We start from the raw sequence: 17,718 nt of genomic DNA, 5'->3' as shown, positions 1-17,718 counted from the left end.
GCGCCGGGGGCGGCCCGGGCCACCCCCGGCGCCTCGTGGCCAGCCCCCCCGCCCCCCGCTGGGGCGCGTTACCCGCCCCTGGCGCGGCCGGCGCGACCCGCGTGCCCGTTTCGCTCCCGCGCCCGCGCAAGGCTCGCCGGGATGAGCGGCCCCCGAGGCTGAGGCCGGCCAGGCCCCTCGCGCCCCGCCCCGCCGCACGCTCCCCCGCTGACCGCTCCACCAAGCTCGAGCCTCTGCCTTCGGCCCGGATCGCCGCTTCTGCAGGCCATTGGTTGGCGCCTTGCTCTCGCCCTTCCTTCCTGGGGAGATCTAGCCAATCCCGGTGCGAGGGGCCCGACTAGCAGGAGCGGGTGACGCCAGGCGGAAGATGGTGGGAGCGGTGCGGTTGGAGTCCAGGTCGGTAAGGGGTGGGGGGCGAGGAGGGGGAGAACGGGTGCGGGGCGAGGAGGCGGCGAGGGCTTGCGGGGCGGGAAGCCCCAGCTCCCTCCCCCGCATTGGGGTGGCTCCATTCTTCGTACACGTTGCCTGCCTGCGCGCGCGAGAGAGTTCGTGTGAATGAGTGACCGAGCGTGTGTGAAAGAAAGAGGCTAATTGTGCGAGGGCGGAGGCTGTGAGGGAGCAAGTGTGAGCGTGTCTGTGTGTGAGGGGCCGAGCGCGTGTGAAGGACTGTGCCCGTGCGTGGAGTGTGAGCGAGCACGGGACAGAGGAACTGTGATGGAAGTGCGTGAGAGACTCCGCACATTTGTGGCTGTGAGACTGTGTGAAGGAGCGCAGGTGTGGTTTGTGAGACTCTACGTGCTGGTGAGAGTGGGCACCCATGCGGGCAGTGCGCGAGCGGACTAGGAGGGGGTGCGTGGGCGAGGGAGTTGCTGCCCTCTCCTTCCCTAGGGATCAGGCTGTGCTGGAATCCCCGCTCCTCCTGCAGGGACTGGGAAAGCAGAGGAGGGAGAAAAGGGATCGTGCCCCGGTGATTCCTGCCCGCCTCATTTTGAGGCTCGGGACGGGGTGGGCAGTGGGGCTCATCAACCCATTGCACAGGATCCGGTGGAAGACTGAGGGAGCAAGATGCGGGACTATACTGGGAGGGATGGGGAGTTGGAGAGGGTGTGGCATGTCTTTGAACGCTGGTCAAAAGTCCCTTCCATATAGTAACCTCATCCAGGGTCAGGAAGTATGAAACGTGGCACAGGGCTATGCTAATTTTCTGATAGCAGGCGTGTTTTTTTTAAGAAAATGCTATTAAAAACTTTTCCTAAATATTCCAAAACCTCTCCCCTCCCTTTGTGACTCATGCATGCATGCACACAGCCAGACAACGAGCCACCCTGCCAGGGTTTGCACTTCACCCACTCCAGTTTGTCTTCAGGCCGTGTACATTGTTCAGCAGCTGTGGCAACCACCCAGCATGGCGGGAGTATTCACAGCGGCAGCGCTCATTCCCCACATCCCACCATGGTTCATTTAAGCCATGGGGTCACTAGCATGTGTGTGAATTAGATCACACACATGCAGTGGTACAGCCCCCATCCTAACACTTCCTAGACCTATTAACACAGGTGGTTTAGTGCTAAGATCCTTTTGATCTGCGTAAGGTAATCTTAGAGTTGGAATGGCCTTAAAGTTCATCACATCCCCCCCCCCACTCTGCATACACACACACGCACAACACACAACAGCATCCGTGGCTGATGGCCATCTAACCTCTGCAGGTTGAGACAGGTAGGCCTCTGCTGTAGTTCATGGAAAAATGTGTTGCACTACTGCCTATTCTGGAAGATAAGTGGGGGTGAGTGGGCCATTTGAATTCAAATACTGGTAGCTCATGGCTAAATAGGATCAGTGGAATGCACTGGTGTAATTCTTCTGAAACATAAAGGTAAAGAAATAAACAGGAAATCTGAGCTTCTCAGAAGTATCCGGCTGGCTACTGTTAAAAGCAAGATACTGGGCCAGGCAGAAGAGCAGTTCTTACCTTAGTAAATAAGAGTTTTACCTTTAGGAAAAACAACCAGCACCACCCATAGCTAACACCCACAATCTCACGTCAAAACAGACACAGGAGGGAATAGGTGAGAAGTTAAGATGTAGTCATCACTTATTCATTGGATGCCAGCAATTACAATTCCTGAGTTGTTATTCAGTAAAGAGAGAACTGGGACTCAGTGGCTGTGCTTTGCAAAGTTTATACCACAGCAATATATGGTTAAAGCAACACACACAGATTTCCCCCAAGGAATTAGTTGTGATGTGACTAAGGATTCACAGAATAGGAATCCTTCCTGGAATGGCCCTTCCTGGAATTCTTTGGGTTCTAGTACCTTGGAAATTATTTAATTCAATAGCATATGTACCCTTTTCCATTGAGACTTTAAACTGAACAAGTAGGGTTGGGTCCAGGATCAGTCTCCTGTGCTTTGCTCTCAGAAGGTCCATCTGCCCAGTTTTGGGGTATACATGCATACTGTAGCTTACCACCTTTAGAAGGGTTCCCTCGGCCTATGTAGCATTTAGGGGGTGGTGGTGGAGGGTCTGCCATGGGAAAGAGGAGGCAGAACGTCCAGTCCCCCTACAATAGCAGCATACCTTACTAATGAACCCAGATGCTAGCTAGTTGCATGGAGGTCAAGCCAACATGTGTCTGAAGGGACAATTCCTACACTTGACACCCCTCTTGCTAAAGTTAAGGAGACAATTGCATGCAGAGATTACGTGTCTTAACTCGCAAGTGGCTGAATGACCAAAGTACATTTTAAGAAACAAGTGCGCTCTGGAGAGGGCCTGGTTGAATTGCAGTTTTTTTGACAAATGTGTATCTGTTCCCAATAATCTTGTGTGTAGTGCATGAACCGTCCTGAGGCTTGTAAGCCTGTCCTGAGGCTTGGGGAAAGGACAGGGTAGAAATGTGTAAAAATAAAATAAAATAACCCAAAGAAAGAGCTAATAGGAAAAATGATGGAAAGAATCACAAGTTGGATTGCAGCAACATCTAAAGGAGCAGGCTGGGCTGGGCACACCTTTTGCTCCCAAATGAGTAATGAGTAATCCAGTAATCCCACCAGGACCTATCTGTATTGGGCCCGATGCCAACTGTTAGTGAGTTTTATGTTGCTCGTTTTATGACCCATAAAAAAGCAATCCAAACACCATGTTTTATCTTGTAGAGGCTGCTGTAAAACATGAGGCTAAACAAGGGGCTGATGAGGTCCTTTCAAGCTCCTGCCACTGTCCAGAAGTTCCCAAGTAGCCAAGTTTTCTTGTTCCGAAGCAGACAGTCGGGTTCTGATGAATCATCAGAAGAGGAACTCGAAGTCATGGAATTACGTGCAAGGAAGAGCGAGCAACAGCCATGTGATGTTACCCGGGAGAGAGTTGGGGATGTGGTGTTCCTAGAACGAGAAGTCAAAGAAGATGACAGTCTCAACAAGCTGGCTTTGCAGTACGGATGCAAAGTAAGAGGCGACTGTATTTGTGTTTCCACTTACCTTGTGTACATACATGGGCTTTGTTTTCAGTGACACACTTAATAGAATTAATATCTGATTCAGGATGTTGCAAGTCTAAGAAAGGCTTGGTTTGACTAGTCAGTAGGCAGAAGTGGAAGGCATGTGCTCCCAAGCACAGCCTTTAGCAAAACAAACCAAACTGGGAGTTTCTGCTTCCTCACACTGTCATCTAATCAGTATGCCATTCAAGACGGGAGGTGTTACTTAGCTGATTCACCCCACTGCCTATCCAAATGGCTGGGTGGAAAAAAAACCCAAACCCTTTGCAGTTTTGAGAGCAGCAGAGTGAGAAATATGTAGCTCGATGAGCAAAACTGATCAGAACATGATCCACCTTGTCTCATCAGATCAACATGCATCCCTGAAGCATAAGAAGGTGTCTGTATACAGGGTCAGGCTGCAACTCCCATCTTGCTCAGCATTGCCTGCCCCAATGCAGGGACCGGGGCTTTCCAAGGCCTTCCTAGCCCTGTCTTGCGATGCCAGCGATCAGACCTGGGACCATCGGCATGCAAAGTGGGCACCACAGCTCTTCCCCACATTGGATGGCCCAGTCCAGCACTTCGTTTCTGAAGCAACTAATCTCATCGAAGAAACGGCAAGGTGCCCATTCATTAGCAGTTACTCATGACTCCCTGAGCAGGATATCCAAGATCCTGTGCGATAAGAAACTTGGCTCAGTGGCTCAGTGTTGCAATGCCATGTTAAAAAACCTTGAGTCTAGGAAAAGTTTAAGTCAAGAACTCTATCTGGTGCTTGCAGGAAGCTGCTTCAGAGTTCTGTGAAAGGAAGCAAGGGGGTTGTTTGTTGCACTCAGAAATCAGCTGCAGCATAGCATTTGTGGATCACTCTGGGCAGGTCTTTTCAGCAACAGTTTTCACGATGGTGGCTGGGGGATGTTAGGGGTTTCTCTGGATGGCATATCTTCTGGTTTAAGAACTGGCATCTTTTAAAATTGTTTACGGACAACAACAGGGTTGGTGAGATTGACCCAGTAAAGGTTTATAAAGTTATGAGAGAGCCCCTCACCTTGGTCACAAATGAACACAGCACATAATTTGCCTATTTAATGTGCAGGTGTGATTAATCCTGGCTTGGCTACTATTGATTTTAAAAATGAATAAAGGGAAAGTGGGTAGGTCTCTACCAACAGTGAGCTGTCATGTACTCCTATAAGGAACCTCTGTACAGATGGTGGATACCGAACTTGCAAAGGGCTCTGATTGGCCACTATTGGAAATCTGTAAAACATAATCTGTGAAAAACTCAGTATCTTTAGGCAGAAAGAGAATCCCTGAACTCTCAGCCTTCCCCAGCCAGCCATGGAGCTGGTGAATGGTGGGAACTGTGGGGCTTTCCTCTGTCCTATTATGTACAGGACTGACCCTGAAAGGCTTACTAGACCTGCCTGCCTGGAGTGTGAGAAGCAGTTTTCTTGGCCAAAATAGCAGCATCCAAAGGCTGAAGCAGCCACATTTAGACTTTTATTGAAATGAACTTCCAGCTAGAGTGCTCTCTCCTTCCATGGCCACAGAGAGACCGGAAGCTTCCTCTTTTGTTTGAAGTGTGCATGCCATACCCTAAGCTGCCCCCCCCCCATCTTAAATATGATGGCTAGTTAAGAAGCCATTTCAATAAACTACTGTTTCAAGTTGTTTTCCTCCCACTGACCATACTTAAGTTTAATCAGTGTGTCCTGGTTCAGATAGCATGGTGAGCGGCAGGTAATCTAAAATGGAAGCAAAAGCTCAGTGTTGGTTGTTTTTATGTATGACTTAGCTGGGTGTCCAAAGGATCTGGTGGCTCAGCAGAACACAGCCAGGTTGTATAAGGATTTGGCTCCAAGACTGCCTGCCCATTCTGAGCTGGACTTGTGCTCAGGTCCACCCACTTGGATTTCCAGTGCAGGCTGGGTTTTTTACTTCTCTGTTTGTGCACAGGTGCTAAAATGTGCTCCACATTATGCTTGGCACTGAAAAAGCAGCAAGAGCAACAGAGATGATCCACAAACAGGAGAGCTTCCCTGAAGCACAAGTGAGAGCAGAGGATGGACTTGAGGATAAGCCTGGGAACAGTCTCCAGAACAAAACCAGATAGATTTTATCCTTGGGCTAACATGAGGAGAACCCCTCCTCCATGCAAACATGGCTTATCCTTTGGCATGAGTCACTTTGTGCTGTATAATCTAAACTGCACTTCTGTTTAACCTACTAATGTTTTTCCCTTTGGATTGGGTGGGCAAAGAGGTTCTCCTCAGACGTTTCATCCTTTTGGAAGCTTGTGTTAGAGGCTGAAGCTTGAAGTGCTTCAACTTTTGGAAGGCTGAAGGTTTTTATTTCCAAAGTAAAAAAATTAAGTGCTCAAGACAGTTTCCTGAGAGAGAGAGAGTGGGGCCACTGCAGGTTGAGTGGCAGAACACATGCTTGGCATGAAGGATCCAGGTTCATGCTTTGGTTTCTTCAGGCTGAGCTGGGGAGAAACCTAACCTGGAACCCCGATGAACTGCTGCAATTTCATATTGATGATATGGAGTTATGCAGGAACGGAATTGGAATCACAGGCTGGGGGACCCAGTGGGAGGCAGCTTCCTGTCTTGTTGTACCATGAAGCGAAAAGCAGCTCTTGCCTATGATGGAAAAGGTACTTGTTCAAATAACTGATGCCCTCTAACTTTCCCAGGTTGCAGATATCAAACAGGTCAATAACTTTTTCCAGGAGCAAGACATGTATGCTCTGAAAGCCATCAAGATTCCGGTCAAAGTCAATGGCCTGCTAACAGAGATTGGTGGGACCGTGCCAGCTCCTCAGTGCACTGGCCTTTTACCTGATGAACTGTCTGAATCCAGCGACAGAGACAACCAGTGTGCAGACCACGAGCGAATCAGTCGGTATTTCAGAGGGATTGACCAGAACATTGAACAAGTGGCATCGGTGGATGCCTGTCCAAGCACAGATTACTGCATTGAAACACCGCTCTGGTCACCATCAGGGCAGAAGGAAGTCAGCAGCGGAGTGGATTGTGGGATCCAGTGGTGGAATGCGGTGTTAGTTATGCTCCTCATAGGAGTCATTTTGCCAGTATTTTATATTGTCTATTTTAAGACCAGGGGGTTGGAGGTGGTTGCTAATCTGTCCAACACGACCGGTGCTGCGAATAACTTGTTGCGTGGACTAGTGAAGGGGAGTCCAGATCACCTTGCACAAGCAGAACATACCCCACAAACAGTTGCTTTCCTTCGATCCGGGGGATGAATCGTCATGTTACCCCCCCCCCACCCAGGAAAAACGTGAATGAGAAACTCTTAACTTTGAACAGAGCATTCTGGATTAAAAGACAACACCTAGATTGCTGGCACTGAACAGTAGCTGGGAGGACACCGTGAAGAACCAGGGCAAGATGGAATGGAGAGAGCGGCCAGCAAACCCGTTATCATGGTGGAAGAGAATGCTGGCGGCGGCCCATTTTTAGCAGTGAGGGGCATCAGTACAAAACCCCACCCCACCATCCTTGTAAGAGCTTCTCTCTTCAGCTGACCTCAGATAGCAGACCGGGAAAAAGGCTCTTGGGAAGAGGTTTCTGCTCTCCTTGCCCATGTACTCACTTGCTTTTCAGTTTCCCTTTCCTACCTTCACTGTTGTTGGGGCTGATGTTGCTTGCATCTGCCACCGCCTGAGAATTTAGTTTGGTTCCCAGGGCTTCTTTTGAGAGTTTGAATTACAGCTCCTTTGAGGAAAAAGGACCTCACCAAATGCACCCCCCCACCCCCTTTATGTGGGCTTTTTAAAATGCTGACAACTCTATTTGCCAATTCATTAAACTCTATCCTGTTAGTATTTGCACATTGTATCTTTTCAGATATGAATTTTTATTTATTCTCCCTTCTCAAGTTTGTTTATACATGCACATGTAGCTTTTTGCTCAAGTGCTGTGTGTGTGTGGGTTGGGAAGAGCTTCCTTTCTTTCTACCCTTCCTCCAAGGAGTTCAGGGGCACAGCTTTCGGTTCCCCTACCGCTTGTGTCCTCATAACCAGGCTGGGAAGGAGGCCATGCTGCACCTGCCCTGTGTCACCCAGCGAGCAGGGATCAGTCGGTACCTGGTTCTCTCCCATTCCAGCACATGGTCTCTTGGGCTAGTTCAGAGGCTTGACTTGCAAAACAAAAACAGATCAAATGGAGGATGTGGGGAGAATCTGTGTAAATTCTGAGGAAAGGGTGTGAGAGTCCGCTATCCATGAGAGTGGGCAAACCTGGTGGGGTGCTTAGGGCACCCCACAGAAAAATGGGATAAAGCAGGAGATACTGCAGCCTCAAGCCAAGCGGGCTGCTTCTGTTGGTGTAGGTGTCTTTGCTGAAGAGGTGAGGGCCGCCTGCTGCCAAAGCTAAGAAGGGCCACTACTTCAAAGCTGAGTGGCTGAGGAGGAAGCCATTAACACTTCCTGTGTCCATTTGCCCATGGTGGGGGCTGCAGCCAAGCTGTAAACAGGCATGTCAGAACGGCCCCTGCTGTGATGGAAGGGTCCCTCTGTAGGATGCACTTTTTATGGCACAGCAGCTGGCGAAGAGATTCCTCTCCCACCACACATTTCAGCCTGTTGTGCTGATTTTTTACTTCACTGCTGGGGTTTTAATATAAATTGTTATAACTTTATTTATGGATTTGGTGTTTATTGTAGTATTGGGAGGCAATGGTTCTAAATCACGCAAGGGGATTTGCTATTTGGGCAGAATATAAATTACTGACAGTCAAATAAAATAGAGGCTAATTTATTCCATCATAAACAATTGTGGACGGTAGCCCTGTTCAGATGAATTATTGGGAGTTTGGGGATGTGTATGTACAGGTATGCGTGCAGCGTTTATGCACGCTATATATTTGGAAAAATAGATATGTGCATTGATTGCTTGGGAGTGTTTTACATATATATAAATGTCAACAAACATACACAGCGAGTTTGTCTACCTAGAATTCTTGATAACCCTTCACATATCTGATGAAGTGGGCTATAGACCTTGAATGCTTAGGCCAGAATCAATTTGTTAAGGCTTCATGATTCCACTTAGCTGTTTTTGCTGCAATATGTTATTTATCACCGGTAACACAGCAGCTGGTGATGGCATCCCATCCTCAAGGCCTGAACACGGCTTCCTGTCTGTCCATAGGATGGTTGCAGGCCAGCACAAGCTCCGGACAGCTGAAGTTCCCTTATGACTAATCACCGGTTGGGCTGCACATGCACTTTAGCAGATCTTTCCAAGTCCAGCTTCATGCCCATGGAAACTAGTAAAAGTTGGTTTCAGTGGAAAACAGCTAAATCTGTTTCAGCTGCAAAATCTTTCAAAGACCAAAACAAGACACTCCCTTTAAGTCTTTGCCAGAGCACTCAAGTATTGATTTCCATTTCGCCCTCCTGTAACTGACAACATAGTTGCAACAAAAAGGAATTTGGCTGAAAATGCTATCGCAGAGGGCAAGGCAAATCTAATGTACTTGGAAAACCCAAGCAAGAAAATTGGGCAAGGAAGTCTGCCTTTTACTATAATTACAAAGGGAAAAAACCTGACTTGTAGAAGTCTTAAAATTTGCATGGAAGCTCTAGCCAGTTCGGCTAAGCACATGTCAATACCTATCCAGCTAGCAGGCAAGCCTCATCGAACATTTCTTCTCTGTCTTGTGATGTGGTCTTTTCAGAGGGTTAGCATAATTGATTTCATGTAGAAAACAGTACTGGCAGAAGCCAACTTCTGAAGAATGGTAGCTTTCACAGCAAGATGTTTCTAGCCCTTGAGTTTGCGATGTTTATCATTCAAAATGTATATGAGAAAGCTGGTACACTCCAGATATTTTGGGCTGCATATCTTGGGACAAAAATGCCAAGCCAGCAGGCAGCCAGCTAGTTGCCCACCCATCTAGTCTATGGCAAAATTTGGAAGGGTTACTATTATTTTGTGGGGTAGTATTTTGCTAATCTAGGTCATTCTAGTTTATCAGTGTTAAGTTCCAACACAGTTCTAGAACTGATGTATCTGATGCCTCCAAACCAGACTTCCATCTGCTCATATCTGGTTTCGTACAAGGGGAATTTGAAAACTGAAGTTCGTTTTGCATTTTTAAAACTCTTCTAGTACAAGTCTGTTGCAGGAAATTTTTTGAAGGATGAGGGTGACATGGAAGATTACTATAAACTGTGGGATGAGCCCCCCCTCCCATTCTACTTTTTCTCACATACTCTACAACCCATAAAAAGCGTAATTCACTCAACCTAAAGAGGTGATTTGCCCAGTAGCTTGTCATGGGGATGTTGAATTTTCCTACAATGCCTGCAAATGCCAGGCTTGCTGGTTCTTTTGAACCGGGTGCAGGGTTCTCTGAGGGTTTGACAATCAATCAGAGGGTACTTGATAGTGGAAAAATTGAACCTACTGGTTCTACTTTTTCATCTTTTCCCACTCAGAACAGGTTGATTCTTCCTAACATATGTAACTGCTTTGCTATAACTTTGCTGAAGAATCCTATAACTCTCTCAGCTCACATGAATTTACACAAAAATCAGGTTTGGAAGGCACAAAGATGCTACATAGGCATTTGTGGGAGCTTACAGTGAATTACTATACATTGATTATTTTTAGCACACCGAGTTCAAATTTCTAAAGGTATAGTACAATAAATGAGCCAAGTCATGTTCTGTGGTAAAGAAAAGAATTCAAACTAGGCCTGGAAAACATTTGTAATCATCTAGGAGCATCCACAGTAAATGGATTCAGGAAGGGTGTCTAACTCAACTGCAGCTGCAGCTGTTAACCTACTTGCCTGTTGGTTACACCTAGAAGCTGCTGCATCTGCCATGGTTACAAAGAAACAAGCAGAACTTCTCCATTATGTCTCCTATTGCACTAGCTTACATTATTCCTCTTCAACTGCTAGGTCAAGATGCGTAAGTAGGTCACACCGTGTCCTCAGATCATGTTAAGTTTTTCTTAAAGCTGCAAAACATGTAGTAACATCACATGTCAATGCAGACAGACCTGCTTTTGTTTTAAATAGATGCATAAACTAATTTCCATGCCCTGTGGGTACACCTACCAAAATTGCTTCCATGGTTGTTCTCTGCAACTTCTTAACATTACAGGGCATTTCCCCCCATCTTCATCATCTGGGCTGAGAGGAGGAGAAAGATGGATACCCATTGCCATAAACTAGATGCTGCAAGATTGGAATCAAAAGGCAGAAAAGGAAAAGGCAGACATAAAGGTGAGCCTTCTCCAACCTCCAGAGGTGTTAAAGACTACAATCCATAAATGCCCCAGGAAGCAGAGCTAATGGTCAGGAATTCTGGGAGCCATGGTCACAGCACCTCTGCAGCACACCATGCCAGGGAAGGCTGCTTTGAATGGCCACAATTCAGGCAGCAGGAAATAATTTCTCTTGCTCCAATCACGTTATTTCTCCTGCCAAAAATGTGTACCAAGATGCAGGATCCAAATTTGAATACAAGTATTTCTTTTCCACTGCACATGGATCTTTTGGCGCATGGAGGCAAGTTGAATGGACAACTAAACCTGAGCCAGATTAGGCACTGGAGGGTTGAGGGAAGGCAGTGGGACGAATCAAGCAAACTTCATTCTAAATATGAGCGAGTCTGATATACACAGTAAAAGCCAGTATTTTTACTTTAGTGAATGCAAGATACAAATATTTTACAACAACTTCTAGCATTTTCTCAACCATTTCATAAAAAGTTCACTAGAATATTTATTGTATAATGAAGAAAAAAACACCACATTCAGGGAAAAAGATTAACTTATTTTTTTTTTTCTTAAAGATTCGTCTCAAAGATGGCAACAAAGTCCAGCTTGTGCCGCCAGGCGGCTTTAACCGCAAACAGCTTCATCTGTGAACTCTTGACTACAAACATTTACCAAGTACATATATTTTATTTTAAAAAAGCTTTTCTTATTTAAATATAGCAAAGCAGTGTTTTCTTGCACAGCAAAGTGAGGAAAATTTCTAATAATTTTTTCAGTCTTTCACATTCTAAATTTCAAACTTCTTCCCATGGTTTATCTGGCAGGAGTCATTTATGTTCCCTATTTACTATGTATTTCTTGTGCGCACAGTACACTTGTCAATGCATTAGTGTCCTTTATAGTTAAGGGCTAAAGCATTACCTACACGCCTTACTTCTCTTTAGAAAGAATATGCGTTATTTAGCATGCCATGTCAAGTCAGTGTTGCCATGTCTGCAACATTCGACGCCATTCTAGTAACGTGGATATCTGCAAGATAAAATGTAGTTGCAGTCTTGTCTTGAATGCCATTGATTCTAGTTATACGATTAAATCCATGGATTTTTTTTTAAATCTCATTATGCTCTTTCAGGATCAAAAAGGTGTGTAGGTGAACAACCTCAATGCACAAGCTGTAGAATTAGAAAAAACAAGCATGAGAAGTGTGGAATGGCCTTCTTGACAAGCCAGGAGCACCTCAGAACCTGGCAGAGAGGGTGGGATTGTCACTTCTTTGAAAGTGCTCTCTTGTCCAAAGCCCCTGCATGCAGAAAGCCAACACACCCAGTATGCTAGCCTTCCTCAAGCAGAATAGTAGATGGGGGACTTCCCCCCCCCCTCCCCGTACAAGGAGGGTCATTGCATGAAGATGACTGGTGAGAGATTCAGGAGATAAAATCAAGTTATTCTTTTACACGATCCATAGCTGAACTATGGAATTCACTGCCAAAAGATGTAGTTAACGGCCACTGATTTGGACGGCTTGAATGGGAGGGGGTGTTGAACAAAATTCATAGCGAAAGCTACCCATGGCTACTAGTCCTGATGGCTATATGCTACCCCCAGTATGAGAGTTGGTGTGCCTAGGCATACCAGTTGCTGAGGAACATGAATGGCAGGATGCTAGGGCACTCAAGTCCTACTTGTGGGCTGCCCACAGGCCACCATGTGGACAGAATGCCAGACCAGGCAGGACCTTTTGGTCTTATCCAGCAGGGTGGCCATGAGTCTGACATGAGGCCGTTTCAAGCAATAAATCCCCTTTCTGAGGCAGAGCTGGCCTAGAAATTGTGCCATGTGCCTTCCTGCAGTGTTTGGATTGGTTTCTAAGAGCATCACTTAGAACTTGTTACTTAAATAGCTACTTAAAGAAAGAAAAGAAAACCCCTAAAGAACAAGTTTGCATGTAACTGGTATGATTTTACAGCATCATTAAACAGCAGCCCCTTCCCCACCCCCGTTCTCCCACAACATCACACAAACTCCCCTGCATGCGACTTGGGGAGCTGTGGCTCAAGGAACAACAAGGATATGGAACAGGATGGAGAATTCTTTGGAGCAGCCCACATGGGTCGCCACGACTCACTGCTACTGGATTAGTTGCACAACTCTTGTTACACAGCAGGAAACTGGGCTCAGAGGGTACAGGGGTCACTCAGGTATATAGCACCCTAAAATCATTTTGGATTGCTGCAGAGCCAGCTACTTTCAGTGCAAAACTTAATATTTGGTACGAAGGAATAGCAAATGGGAGCATAGAAACACCGACTCACTCACATGCTCAAGCATGGGACACTACTGCAGCCATCCTGTCTGCACTCACAACGACCCTCGCCTACAGTATCAAGGTGTTAAAAGACTTCCAAAATGTCTAGAGTTACATTATTAGTGTTAATTATAAAAAGGCAGCATTTTTAAAAAGCATTTTCATGATGTGAAGTTGTTTCACAGGAGACAATGGATAGAGCCAGATCCTAAAACAAGGAGATGGGCGAGGAATTAACAGTCTGATTTGGAGAACTTAATTTTTTAAAGATTTGGTTGGCTTGATTCAAGTACTAAGCCCAAGCCTCTTTTTCTTTTGTTTTTTAAAGAAAATGTATGGTGATGTAACTCCTTACAAACCTGCATAGGAATAAAGACTATTGAGATACAGTCAGCAAAGCCATCTCATTAAGGCACACAAGAAATCAGACAGTAAATGTGAAATGAAGAACTCCCATTCAAATGTACAGCAAAGTTCATATAGATGCATAAATAGTGACTGAGAAACATACCATTTTGAAGCATCAGAGAGAGCTGTGAAGTGGTGATTTTGGATCCCATGCGAGTCTAAACAGTGGTATGAGGACCAAACACTTCAGTGCTTTTTTGTTCTACCCCATCAAGATAAAAGTAGCTGGGTTGCAGAAGTATAACCAAGGTGGGCAACAGAGCCTAGCCACTTACACATTTCCAGAATTCTTTTAAAAATTGGAAAAAAAAAGTCAAGCTGAAGAACCCATTATTGGGACATACAGTTTTACATAAAGAAGGGTGGGAAGGGTTAAGCAAATGAGTTATACAGGGGACAGCTTTCATTTTTGCTTTCTTTCTAAGCACTGAGAAATTATATAGTACATGCCCTGCAACATCACAGTAAACCAGATGCAAAGCACGAATTGATCTTTTCACTCCACAGAAAATCAAACTACTATGATGACACTTTTCGAGCCATCCAAATTGCGCAGGTTGCATCAGACATGTCTGCAGCCCAAACATGGAGACATGGGCTCTTATCTTTGCCTATCTACTGTGAAGCTAAGTGCTCGGAGCAGTTCTCAAGTGCTCACACATCCTGCATGTGAACTGACCCAGACATGGAATTCTATCCAAGCCACTTACCAAAGTTTTACTAGCATTGCAACAGCCTTTGCAATTTACAGGACTTCCTAACTGTTGCAAAAAGTAATGACCTGAAATGAAATTAAGGACACTCATTGCTAAACTGGATTTTACTTTCGCAGACTAGTTAAGTTAAATGGAGGTGTAAGACTATTCGCATTGACAGGTTGAATCAGACATAATGATGAATACATTTTTTCAATGGAAGCTGCTGTCAATGGGAGCTTTTCTCCCACTGCAAATGGCAGTTTTGGAGTGGGGATTTTTTTTGTTTTGTTTTGTTTTGTTTTGGTCAGGGCTGCAGGAGGGGGTAAGGGGATTTAATTCCCCTCACCCCACACCTTCTGCCACCCTGAATCATCAACTCCGTCAGCAGGTATCATGTGCACTACAGCAACACTAACATCACATCTAATTTGACGGTCAAGATGCAACTTGAACATACTCAAAATGCATATTGTAAAATATATGCTGGTTGCCATTCCTTGAAGTATATTCATATCAGAATATGGGTACCTCCCTCAGCTCCATGTGAAGCAACCCTTAAGCTGAAAAGTGAAGGATCAAAAACCCACTCCTCTCCCACGAGCACCACTTTGAAAGATACTTGTCCTAAATAATACCAAGAGTTCTAGGATTATCTGAGAGCTATATAACCCTCAAGTAAGCTACAATGCCCAGGTTCACAGAACATGACAATTTGTGACATAACCCCAACATGGCTTGTATGTTCAAAATAGCTGCCGGTGCATGTTTTGGAGACCTGCAGGTTAATTAATTCATGATGAATTGCTCTGATGTATGAACCATAGTAATAATAATAAATCATTTCTAGAACCTAAGTCTGCTCCAGATCCACATACCACTTCAAAACCCCTTTTTTGCTTCTCAGTGTATGTTTCCATTACTTCAACAACATGAGTATTAAAGAGAGTTCTCCCTGCACCCCCAGCCCCTACAAGAGGCAGTTTTAATATAATGCCTTAAAAACATGTTACAACACCTTGTTTCTATTTATGCAGGATGAACTTGACACCAATTTTTGTGGAGGGGATTGGGGAGGGGGTTATCACTTTGCTATCTATATACATATATTTATATATGTATATATACACATATATGTATATATATATATTTATAAAATGTATAATGAAGCTTTACCATACAGCACAAAAAAAGAGTACAATTTTAACAACACACATTCACCACCAGTGAGAGGGGGCAGCCCCTTTTTAAAACACCCTCTGAAAAAATCTGGATAATATTAATTAAAATCTAAAAGGAAGTACAGTATATTGAACAAAATAGTAAATATTAAACAGTGAATACTCTACTTAATAAGGACCTCGCCTTTTCTTTTTTTCTTCAAGTTGGCGTCAATCCACAAAAATAGACTTTTTAATCTGGTGAACGTACAATACATACGTACTTACACCAAAAGGTGATAATATATTTAAGATGCTATATACACAAAGTTTGGCTCAAATTTTAATTTACATATAGAATAATAAGTATTCATGGCTTATTTTTCCCCAAGGTTCTGCCTGCAAGATTTTTTCCTTCCTCCCCTGAAACCTAAAAAACAAAAACAAACAAAAACCAGGCAGTCAAAAAACCAAGTTAGGACTATCCTCTACCAAAAAAAAAAAAGCTACACCATATAGCTTTGGCTTGTATAAATAATTCATAGCAGGATGTGTTCAAAAGTACTGTATATAACTTTCTATATAGTCTTCAAGAAGGGTATGTTTTCTTTAATAAAAAATATACACGAGCTAAAATTGTTTTCCACTATTTTAAAAAAGGTAGGAGGAACATAAGAAATAGCTTTTAAAACATATTCCAATTATAACTTAATATATTAAAAATTTCTTTATGGACTATTTTCTAGGCTAACATTTTCTGAATATTTCATGCTCATTATTTATGTGTCTTTCTCACTGGGTTTAAAAAGAAAATCTTACCTGACCCCTGTATTTTGTTTGCACGTGCAAAAACAGAGGGGTGTGTGTGTGCGTGTGTGTGTGTGTGTGTGTGTATGTGTGTGTGCATGCGCACGTGTGTGTGTCTAAAATAATGCCAGCCCTTCTTCATGCACCCTTTGCAAGAGAGACCCATGCTAGACTGGGTATGACAGAGGTCATTCTATGTACAGTATTGCTTTCTTTTTTTCTACTTCTCTGTTGCTACAAAGCGTAATTTTAACTACAGGGATCACACAGCTGCTGGAAAACACACACGGAACACAACTACAGGCAAGCCCTCACATTTCTGCCATCTAATTTGGTAGATTACATATGGGGACAACATTTCCTTTGCAAAACAGGTTACATGGTTCAAGAAACAAATTCCAGGTTAAGTGCCAGACTAGATCAACACCTATAAGAGTTCTTCTGTTCTATTTAAAAATAAAATAAAATGGGGCATTCTGCACTATACAAGGAGTTGGTAATAAGTGCCTGCTGATTTTTCTTTTTGTGTCTTGCTACACACACACACTCACACATATATACGTATACAAAGATATATATGCATGTATTTATATACATATAAATATTTATTTCATGTCCTTATTTATAAATTTCGATATGTCAGGACTGTTCATTGGGATAACTCAAAAGTAGAAACAGAAGGAGGAACTGGAAGTTTATGTCACCCAGGTGTCCATTCTCATCCGCTTCACCGTCGGACTCTCCCTGTCTTCTGAATTTGGAGGTCTTCCCAGCCCAACTGGAGAATGGAAGTCACTCCGCGGGTCCTCGCGATCGCTGCCATCATACGAGCTACTGGAACTACTGAGACTGTCAACAGGAGAGCGCCCCATTTCCTGCCGTGATTGTGGCTGCTGCGCTTGCTGCGGTGGCTGCGCTGCTGGTGGCGGCGGCTGTTGCTGCTGTTGCTGCTGCTGCGGGAACGTGGATGGAGTCACTCGATCCCGAGGAGGTGAAATCGGTTCAGACTTGATGTTGACATTTTGGTTGGTGTTAATGGATAAATTGGAACCCTGAGATAACTGGCCTCCAGCCCTAGTAACAATTAAAGCCCAGGGGATGGGGGAAGAGAGAAAGAAGAAACACATTCATTTATAGGACTACACGGAGCTGGAGTGTGAAAGACACAGCCTGCGTGGAGATAGCAATCTGAGGTGTAGCAAGGCTAATGCAACACAAAGGGTGGGGTGGGGGTCAAGACTGAGCAGAGGGATGGCTGCATTTGTGGTGGGCAGCCCAGACTGGGATGCAGTGGTGGGAGAGCAGGACTGGGACTCAGGAGCTCTGGGTTCTAGCCTCCATTTCACCCTGAACCTCAGTAGGTAACTTTGGGCCAGTCACTGCCTTTTAGGTTGCTGAGAGAGTACAATGGGCAAGAGGACTACAGAAACTTCTCTGAGTCCCACTATCACTACATTGCATTTATATCCCAACTTTTTTCCTCCTGTGAGAAACCCAATGCAGCTTACATAGTCCTCCTCCACGCCTTTTTATCCTCACAACAACAGCCTTGTGAGGTGGCTTAGGGTGAGAGCTACATACGGGCCCAGCCACC

At 44.8% G+C, this 17,718-nt stretch overlaps 2 protein-coding genes across 8 annotated transcripts in view; one reads left to right on the top strand and one right to left on the bottom strand.

The window, feature by feature from the left end:
- Positions 1–329: 329 nt before the first annotated feature.
- LYSMD4 (LysM domain containing 4) lies at positions 330–14,148 on the top strand. 2 transcript variants are annotated; one of them, XR_006416163.1, is made up of 4 exons: positions 330–396; positions 3,162–3,449; positions 6,183–7,013; positions 10,632–14,148. XR_006416163.1 is itself a non-coding variant. In XM_044444952.1 (3 exons), the coding sequence occupies exons 2-3, from the start codon at positions 3,177–3,179 to the stop codon at positions 6,753–6,755; spliced, it is 846 nt and encodes a 281-aa protein (XP_044300887.1). In that variant the 5' UTR covers positions 330–396; positions 3,162–3,176; the 3' UTR covers positions 6,756–7,348. The 2 variants fall into 2 exon arrangements, 1 of the variants encoding a protein (XP_044300887.1); XM_044444952.1 differs by lacking the exon at positions 10,632–14,148 and having other exon boundaries at positions 6,183–7,348.
- MEF2A (myocyte enhancer factor 2A) overlaps positions 11,148–17,718 on the bottom strand; it is a 123,163-nt gene continuing 116,592 nt past the window's right edge. For all 6 annotated transcript variants that reach the window (XM_044444945.1, XM_044444947.1, XM_044444948.1 and 3 more), the window contains one exon: positions 11,148–17,198. In XM_044444945.1, coding sequence (XP_044300880.1) covers positions 16,820–17,198 — 379 coding nt within the window. In that variant the 3' untranslated portion in view covers positions 11,148–16,819. The remainder of the gene's footprint in view (positions 17,199–17,718) is intronic.

The sequence above is a fragment of the Varanus komodoensis genome, unplaced genomic scaffold (assembly GCF_004798865.1).
Source record: "Varanus komodoensis strain SLA01 unplaced genomic scaffold, ASM479886v1 scaffold46_3, whole genome shotgun sequence".
NCBI lineage: Eukaryota > Metazoa > Chordata > Lepidosauria > Squamata > Varanidae > Varanus > Varanus komodoensis.
The sequence above is the reverse complement of the archived record's forward strand: the minus strand, read 5'-3'. Positions and strand labels throughout refer to the sequence as shown.